A 9,845-nucleotide genomic window follows, 5' to 3' on the forward strand; every position below is an offset into this window, starting at 1 on the left:
ATATTCTGCAGAACGTCAAGCTATTGATCCAGGCATTTCTTATGTCAAAATCAATGGCCACATTTTATGCCCTCGTTTCCAACTTTGGGTTCTTCTTTGCATCTTTCCTTTGTCCAATCTCATGATTGAATAACAGCATGGAAACTAACCAGGAAAGCTGCAAGCTTGGCTAATTTGTTTTTATCTATGTGCATCTAGCATGATGTAAAGCCAAAGAAAATCATTTATTTGACAAATCAGGCCACCTCAGAAAAAAACAATAGCTCACATGGACACCATACATTCACATTTCTATTCCACACCATGGCCTTGTGAGGGAGTAAGTTTAAGGGTTATTTGCTCCATTTCTAAGAAGAGGAAACCGAGGCTCAAAGAGGCAACTCTCAGGGCAGAAGGGAGAAGAAGCCCAAGTTCACATAAGGAGTTGGGAGGGGATGTACCCATGAGCTCCTGGAGTAATGAGGACATAGCCCATGGCCTCATCTGGGACTTAAACCCTGTTCTGGTACAGGACTCTTCTCACTAGACCAGTAATTCTCAAAGGGTGGTCCAAAGACTCCTGAAGGACACCTAGACACTTTCAAGGGATCCAGAAGGTCAAAACTATTATCCCAATTGTTGTCATTCAGTCATGTCTGATTCTTTGTGATCTTATGGGCCATACTGTCCATGCAGTTTTCTTGAAAAAGATACCGGAATGATTTGCCATTTCCTTTTCCAGATTTTTATTTGCCTATTAAGATATGCCTCCCTTTTCCAAACACCTATTGGTATGAGGCCAACTTCTCTTCATATACTTTAACAAAAACTATGTATTATAATAGACTGACTGCAAAAGCAGATACGAGAATCCACCTGTTTTCTATTAAGCCAGACATTAGAGATTTTCAGAAGTATGTAAAATGATGCCACTTTTCGCGCTAATTTTAAATAGATTTTGTTCACGAAAATACATGATGTTAACATATAATATTAGTAACTATTTAATAAGCCTCTACTACGTGTGCTAAGCAGTTTACAATATTATGTCATTTTAACTTTGGGAGGTAATTGCTATTATTATGCCCATTTCACAGATGAGGAACTTAAGGCACACAGAGGGTAAAGTGCCTTCTCTAGGGTCACTAAACTAATAAGAGTCTGAGATCAGATCTGAACTGAGGTCTTCCAGACTCCAGGACAGTGTTCTATCCATTTATCTAAAATGGTAAATATTAATAGATATAACCCACAAAGACAAAAGCACTTTGTGGGAGCTGGGGGTAAAAGTCTTCAATCATTTTTAGGATTACAAAGAAGTCATGATGAGTAGCTAAGTGGTACAGTGGATAGAGTGTCAGGCCTACAGTCAGGAAGAATTATCTTCTGAGTTATAAACTGGCCTTGGACCCTGGGTAAGTCATTAAACCCTGTCGGTCTCAGTTTCTTTCCCTGTAAAACAAGCTGGAGAAGGAAATGGCAAACCACTTCAGTATCTTTGCCAAGAAAAGTCCAATGGAGTTGGGTATGACTGAAATGATTGAGCATCAGTAACCAAAAACACGAAAGAGATCATGATGCCCAAAAGTTTGAGAACCATCGAATTACAGAACGTGCAGTCCCTCACCTGTCAGTTATAATCCTGCCTTTCCTTTCACGTCAGCTCAGGAGCCACCTCCTCTAGGAAGCTATCCCTAAACCTTCAATTTCTAGTGCTGCCAATTCCTCAAGGTAGCTGATTTTAACTTAGCTGTGCACATACTGTTTCCTCCCCTAAAATGTAGCCTCTCAAGAGCAAGGACTGGTTTTCATTTTTGACTTTGAATCTGTATCACAATGTAAGTGCTTAAGAAATGCTTTTTAAAAATCCTTTCCTTCTTCTATCTTAGAATCAGTACTAAGTATTGGTTCCAAGACAGAAGGGTGGTAAGGGTTAGGCAATGGGGGTGAAGTGACTTGTCCAGGGTCATACAGCTGGGAAGTGTCTGAGGCCAAAACTGAACCGGGCCCTCCTTGTCCCAGCCTTGCTCTCTATCTACCAAGCTACTTAGCTACCCCAGTAAATGCTTTTGAATAGGGTGGGAGGTAGGGGAGAAAGATAAAAGGGGAAAAGAGGTAAGTCAGAGAATCCCTAGAGATGAAGAAAATTACTACTTCATAACCAAAGGAAAGAATTAATTGCTTTCTATCCACAGTACTCTAGTAAGCCTTGCCAGGGTGAGTTACCTGGAGCTATCCACATGCCAGAGGTCTTCAGTTTAAGGCCAAATGAAAAGATATGAAGCGCCCCTGTTACTCACACATCACAGGAAGTAGTTTCTATGATGCAGTAGATAGAGCACCATCTAGAGCAGGGGTCGGCAACGTATGGCTCTCGAGCCATATCTGGCTCTTTTGAGGGCCAGCTATGGCTCTTTCTGCAGGAGCCATAAAGTCCATTTTTTTTCAGGTGCTGTTACAGGAGCGGCACTGTGAGCACTGTACGGCTGTCACGGAATTACATTTTAAAAAATGTGGCGTTTATGCCTCTCACGGCCAAAAAGGTTGCCGACCCCTGAGCTAAAGCATATCTTCTACCTTCCAGGGCATGGCAATGAGGCACAGATTGGCTGGCACAGCCAATGACTTGCTTTTCTTTGCCTAAATCTGTCTTTGTTGGAAGGGGAGATTTTACTTAGGGTAAGGAAGGGTGGTCTTTAGGAATAAAAAGTGATATGAAAAGGGCATTAATAAAAGGGTTTTTTAAAAAAATAAAGTAAGACCATCCCTAGCATCAGAAGGTCTAGATTAGAATCCTAACTCAGCCATTTGGTTAAGTCCCAACCAAGAGACTCAGTTTCCTCACTCTGAATGGGAATAACAATGATTGTACTACACATCTTAAAGGGTTGGAAGGATCAAGTGAGATAACTTGGGAAATACTTGGCAAAGCACCAAGTAATCCATCTTGCAGCATCACCACCATAATTATTATCATTATTAATAATAAAAATCATTATAATTATTATTTCATGAACCACAAGGAAAAGAAAGATAGCAAAGGACTTACATGCAGGACACTGATATTTTTTTAATCTGTTTCTAGATGGGAAAGGTGATAAAAAAATATCCAAGAATTCCCACTAACTGAGACAGCAAAAGGGGAAGGGGCAGCTGGTCAATAGCATTTCCTCCTGGTATAAAAGGCAACAGAGCCAGAAGGAATATTTCTTACACTGAAATATTCAAGTTGATTTTAAGGGCCTCAGCCTGCATCAACTCCAGGCCAAACTGGGAAATGGAGGCAGTTTTTCTTCATCTCCTCTACTGACAGTTTCTGGGCTGCCAGCCTGAAGGCAGTTAGGCCAGGTCTTTCTTCCTATGCCCCACCACTCCACCCCTCAACATATAATATCCTGGAGAAAAATCAATTAAGACTCATTCTAACACACCTTCAAGGTTGCAGACCACCAGTTTAGTTAGTGATGACTTAAGCCCCATACCCCAGAAAGCCCACTGAGTCAGTGATAATAAAAGTAGTTATGGGAATACTTAGCATTAAGAACATAGGATACAGCTTACCTATTCCTACATGAGACTCCAAGATCATGCTAACATCATTAGCACCATCGCCAATGGACAGGGTAATTGGGCTGCCTTTGATGTTCTTCACCATTTTGACAATCTAAAGTATTCCATAGAAGACAGAAATTAAGGTCAAAGGAGATGTGGCAAGGAACTACAATGGCGGCTCAGATCTGCATTTTACACATGTAAACTATGAGCCTCCCAACAAAGGAGTGGTTTACACCTATACCTGGCCATTGTGAATGTTCAGGTATAGATTTTCAAGTTGGCTGGAAAGACTTTTCCAAAATCTGTCCATGGCTCTACACATTTAAGAATTGCCCAAACCCTGTAGCTAGCATAGGTATCAGTTCTTTTTCTTATCAAACGGATGTTTTTCGCTTGGTTTCATGGATGGTCTATGAACAATATCACTGAAAGAATATTCATTTCTATTAGATCATAACTCCACAGGAGAACTAGAGCTGATGTTTGGGTTCTTGGGTCATAGAGCCAAACTCATTGGGTATCCTTCTTTGGGAAGATATACAAAAGAAACATCCAGGATAAGAATACACAAATGGGTCATGCCCTATGCCAAAGGAGGGAGAAAGGCAAGGAGAAAGAGCACACACTGAAGAATCAAAATAAGAAAGTAAGATTTGGAGTTAATAAGAATTAACCTATGGCTTGCAAGGCTAAAGTGGCATCAAAGATCATTTGGAATAGCTCTGCCAAGAGCTAACCACAATCAAAATTGTGAAATGGGAAGTTGGTCTTTGGGATCCTCCCACCTCCACAATTTGAGCCCTTTTCCTCTTGTGGGTGCTCTTATCTCCCTCAGGAGCAATATGCTCATCATGTCAACTTCTAGTGACCAGATCTCCATTCAGAATCAAATATAAAATTCTTTGGTGTTCTGCTCTCCTTGCCATTGTTTTTATATCTTATACACTCCGCCCCCCCCCCCACCTCATGTATGATATGACCCAGTTAACAGTAGTCTCCTTTCCGTTCCTCAAATAGGACATTCTAGCCCCAACCTAGGCATTTATCCTGGATATCTCTCATTCCTATGCATTGCAGTTATGAGTCTACCCACAGTGGCATACCATGCAAGTGACAATCACACCCCAGTCCCTCAGTTCCTTCTTTTACTCCTTTTCCACAGGGAAAGAAAACAAATGAAGACATGTCAGAGCACCTCCAAAAAGATGCCAAACCTTGATTTCAATACTAAAGGCAGCGATTCCCAAAGTGGGCGCCACCGTCCCCTGGTGGGTGCTGCAGCGATCCAGGGAGGCGGTGATGGCCAAAGGTGTATTTATCTTTCCTATTAATTGCTATTAAAATTTAAAAAAAATTAATTTCCAGGGGGGCTAAGGATTACTTTTTTCTGGAAAGGGGGTGGGAGGCCAAAAAAGTTTGGGAACCACTGTTAAAGCCCTGAATTCTGAACGCCCTCCTCTATTTGAGGTTTGTTATTTCTGACAAATTGAAATAACTCCATAGCTAAAAGGTGCTTTTAAGAATGGTTCTGCGTGATTTCTCTAGCTGATTAACAGAAAAGAAATCGGTTCTCTTTAGATCTGGAGGGATGAGGAATCACTTGTACACAGCTGAGACTGGCTACAACCTTAATTTTGGGCCCAATTTACTGGTTTCGCTGATACTAAGTGGCACACACAACCCCATTCAATCACAATTAACACATGAACTCTGTGAAGAGAAACTGGCAAGTGTGCCCCCCCCATCCAGCCTCCCTACCCCTCCACTCTAACACTTGCTGTTTTTCAAATGGCTTTGGGCTTCAGACAGCCAGTGATTTCATCACTTCTGCTAATTGAAAGTTCAGACTTTGGAGAAGAGAGGATATGAGAAGTGAACAGCTGACTACATAAATAACATGACAGAACAGAATCTGGTTTTCTAGACCATGGGATAAGGTAGGGGAATGAGGCTCCTGCTGCAAATCTCAGGAGAATGCAGAATATGTTTACCAATCTGATCAAGACAGCTTTCAAATGAAAATAGAGGAGAGAGAAAAGTGCTCAGATAAAACTGCAAAACCAGATGCTATAAAGTGTCAGGTATGTGAGAAAAAAGAAAAATAAGGCTGAAAGAAGTAGCAAGTAATTCAGAGGAGAAGAAAACTGGGAAGAAGGTCTGGAACAACACTCATGGCCTGAGATATCTGTAGATGGATGCCACCTAATTAATTAGATCTGTGAAAATATGAACACAGACAAAATAACATTGCGGAGGCAGTCAGCTTGAGTCATCACTTACAAATTGATCTCAGCCTTGGTGGACTAGTCAAATGATTCTACGGAAGGGTTTTATAAAATTATGGTGGAAACTGATCATAATACACATGGAATATATCTCCATATCCCAACCCATAGTATGGGTCAGAAAAAAGGAGGTAAATACAACTTCTGAGATGGCATTGAAATTTGGAAGAATAAAAATTATGCCTGGAATCTGACAATGGTAGAACATGCTTTCATGAAAAGAAAACAGTTCTGAGAGATGGGGGGAGCAAAAGAGCAAAATCCATCAATAAGGTATGTGCCAAAATGGGAATCTTCAAGTAGCGATGGGTCAATAATGGGAGAAAGCTCTGGAGAGAGGATGAGGCAATGAGTGGCGTTGGGAGAGTTTACTATAGAGCAACCAGCCAGATAAAGATCATGAAATCCAGAAAAAAGGCAAGACAGAGTAGTAGTCATGGAGGACTTCGACAATCCTAGCATCTAGTCAAAGTCTCCAGTGGCTAAAAGCCATGTAACTAAAAAAGCCTTGCTTTGCCCAGGCCCCACTGGTTTCGTCCCTTGGAATGTAGAGGAACCAATGCAGTAACTTGGTAGCCTAGACTTACTCCAGATAAACAAGGAAATGGCCAAATGAAAATGACACGAACCATGGGGGATAGCGAAGATGCAAGTTTAGAGTTACTGCTGGCCACAAAAGGAAACAGTAGGTCATAGCCACATGAGTACCCAGAATGTGAAGAAATCAGATTTCAGTAAATATGATTTAAAGTGATCCCATGGAGGAAGATAAGGAAAAAGCACTTAAGGAAACCCATGAAGCCACTCAGGGGAATGTGCAATGAACTCAGACTTGTGTTCCCTTGCAAAAATAACATCCCAGAGGCAAAAACCCTGAGCAAATTGACTTTTGCAAAAGATGTTAAGAACGATTTAAAAAAAGGATTTCTAAGGCAAATTTGGAGCAACAAAAAGGGGCAGAGGCATCTGTTTTCCAAGAAAAATTGGTTAGCAGGGAGGTGAAGAAGCAGCGTAATGAACAGCCTTTGGCCAGAACCAGATTAAAATGTATCGGAAAAATATTTAACAAAAGAAATAAAGATACAACACAACATATTTGAGTTTGACATCTCTGGCATAGAGGATGGGACACTGGATTCGGCTAGCATATTGCTGACAATTTATAAATACTTGGTGATTGATAGGGCCTGATTCTATGAGGTTAAGGGAAGGTTTGGGCCATCAGTCAAAAAAGTAGAAGCTTGTACCAAAAGAACTATGGTTTGCTGGGCTACTGTCAGTGATCTTCTAAAGACAGAGGCAAACAGGACTGAAAAAGAGAAAATAACATCAGTCCTGTTTTTTTAAAAGGAAGAGGAGGACTAAGAAAAGGCTGTCAGACTTACAATAAAAAGGTCCCAAGTTACTCCTGGCACATAGAAGGGGCTATATAAATGTTAGTAATTATCATCACTGTTATTGTTATTATTATTATTCTTGTGGCAGAGAAAACAGATCGATTCACCTGCCATTTTGTTTGTCAAGGAGAATGGCCCTTAAACTGGTCAGGATGACAGAAACAAGGCAAAGAGGGAAGTAGTCCAAAACATTCAACAATTCCAAATGGGTCTTTGACAGGCCACAATCCTCTTTAAGAATGCCTGTTCTACTTTGCAGTTATGGTGAGAGCCTAAAGCAAGACAAATTGGAGCTAGAAATCTCTATGAAAGACCCACATAGAAAAGATCAAGGCCTCCCGCTTCCACAAGAGAGCACAGCTTAAGAAGATTAGGGCTCTTCTGTCTGGAGCAATCCAGGATGAAGATCTGTAGTGCAAAGTCTGAAAAATCATCAAGGATGTGGCAGGGGAACCCAGAATCCACAAGCACCAGCAAGAAGGGACCTTCTCTCAAGCCCAGAAGCTACTCTGTAAAACAAATAAATATTATCAACCAAAACTTTATATACAGTATAGCTACCAGGAGTGAGGCCCTATGTTCGGCAGTGAAAAAGGAATAATAGTACATGAGAGAATCAAGTCCCTCCTCTCAAGAAACTTACAAATAAACGCTATTTTGTCACAAGCTCCTCTTACCTTCTTTCTTCTTTTCACAACCCCTGAACATCACCCTCACTCACTTCTTCCCTCTTTACTCCAGTCTCTAATGAAGGAGTAACTCTTCTCTTTGCCAAGATCACGCCCTATACAAGGACCCTTGAACTCAACTTTCAGCTCTTCTCCAGATTGCCCCCTTCTCTCTCTGTCCATCCTTCCATCTTTCCCTATCTACCAGCTCCTTCCTCGATGCTTATAGATGTGTATATGTCTTTCCTCATTCTTAAAAATCATCTCCAGAGCCTGTCATCCAAGCAAGCTATTGTCCTATGTCTCGTCTCTCCTCCCCTTCTCAGCCAAAGTCATGGAAAAGCTGTCTGTAGTCAGTATTTTTACTTCTTCTCCCCTTGTACTCTTCTAAATCCTTGACAATTTGTATTCGAATCTCGTCATTCAACTAAACATGCCCTTTCCAAACTCATCGGTGATCTCTTAATTGCCAATCTGATGACCTTTTCCTAGTGCTCATCCTTCTTGACCTTTCCACAGTATTTGACACTGTCAATCACCTTCTCTCCACTCTCTCACATACACATGCTTATATATGTAGGTGTCATCTCCCCCTGGCTACAGAGGAAGCTCTCACAGGTAAGTTGTTTCCACTTTTGTCTCAGCACCTAACACGGTGTCAGCCACATAAGAGATCCCTGATAAATGCTTAACTGATTGACTTAATTTAGTTGGGATTCCAAGACATAAATAAGTGAAAACTCAAAGCATTTAAGAGTTGATTACTATACCAAAGTTTTTTTTATGCCTCATCATGGTTTGGAAACATGGCCCCATGTTCTCAAAGGCTTTGCCTATGGATCTCGAGCTCTGGCACACCTATTGGCAAAATGCTGATATGTAGGGGTTCAATAATAGGACAATATAGAATACATCTCAAGGGAGTATGATTAATTACCAAATAGTGAACTGGTCAATAATGGCTCTGAGTTTCAAGAAGGGACTGAGTTTCAATGTGGGCTGGAGTGATCTGGGAAAGGAAGGCTTCATGAAGGGATTTCAGCTGACCCTGAGAATGAGTCAGATATGAAAAAAGTAAAATGAGAAGTAATGCTCTCATTTTACAGATAAGAAAACTGATGCCAAGGGAGATAAAGTGACTTGTTCAGGGTCACATAGCCACTAAATCTCTATCTGAAAAGTCATCCTGACTCTATATCTAATACTCTGACTCCTGCTACAGCAGGGGATATGCACTCCAGGAACAAGGGCTTAAGAAGGTAATGCACATTAGGGGAAGAGTAGAGGCCTAGCTTGACTACAGCAGAGGGTGACTCTTAGAAGAAAAAGGATGGAGATGGAGTAGGTAGGACTAGATTATATAACAATGGCTAATAATCAGGATATTTACAAGGTACTTATTATGCGCCAGACCCCATGCTAAGCACTTTACCATTATTATTTCTTTTACTCTTCACAAAAACCCTGCAAGGTCGGTGCTATTTTATGCCCCAATTTTACAGATGAGTAAAATGAGGCAAACAGAGGTTAAGTGCCTGGGGAGATGTGAACATGGAAGCAAGTTCCTGGAGGAAGTAAGAGGGAATGGATGTAGGCAAAAAGATTAGCTTCAATAAGGGTATGAAGTAGGTGGGTATAATGGAAAGAGATGAATCTGAAAATGAACTGGAGACTTACTGGCTGCGTGATCATAGGCAAGTCACTTTACCTCTGCTTTAGTTTCCTCAACTGTAAAATAGGGATAATGGTAATATATACTTTGCAGGACTGTCATGAAGATTTATTTGTAAAACATTTATTTATAACAATATTTGGCCTACAGTAGGTGCTATATAAATGGTGGTAATTCTAGCTTTGTTACTTATTAGTTGTGTGACTGTGGGAAAGTCACAACACTTCTCCACATACCGGTTTTCTTATCTGGAAAAATGAGGGGGCTGGCCAAATCTATGAAAAGTAGT

At 40.9% G+C, this 9,845-nt stretch overlaps 1 protein-coding gene across 1 annotated transcript in view; it reads right to left on the bottom strand.

Moving 5' to 3' along the window:
• ATP11C (ATPase phospholipid transporting 11C) overlaps positions 1 to 9,845 on the bottom strand; it is a 136,971-nt gene that overhangs the window by 36,367 nt on the left and 90,759 nt on the right. Inside the window, exon 21 of the mRNA XM_044682702.1 lies at positions 3,541 to 3,643. Coding sequence (XP_044538637.1) covers positions 3,541 to 3,643 — 103 coding nt within the window. The remainder of the gene's footprint in view (positions 1 to 3,540; positions 3,644 to 9,845) is intronic.

The sequence above is a fragment of the Gracilinanus agilis genome, chromosome X, assembly GCF_016433145.1.
Source record: "Gracilinanus agilis isolate LMUSP501 chromosome X, AgileGrace, whole genome shotgun sequence".
NCBI lineage: Eukaryota > Metazoa > Chordata > Mammalia > Didelphimorphia > Didelphidae > Gracilinanus > Gracilinanus agilis.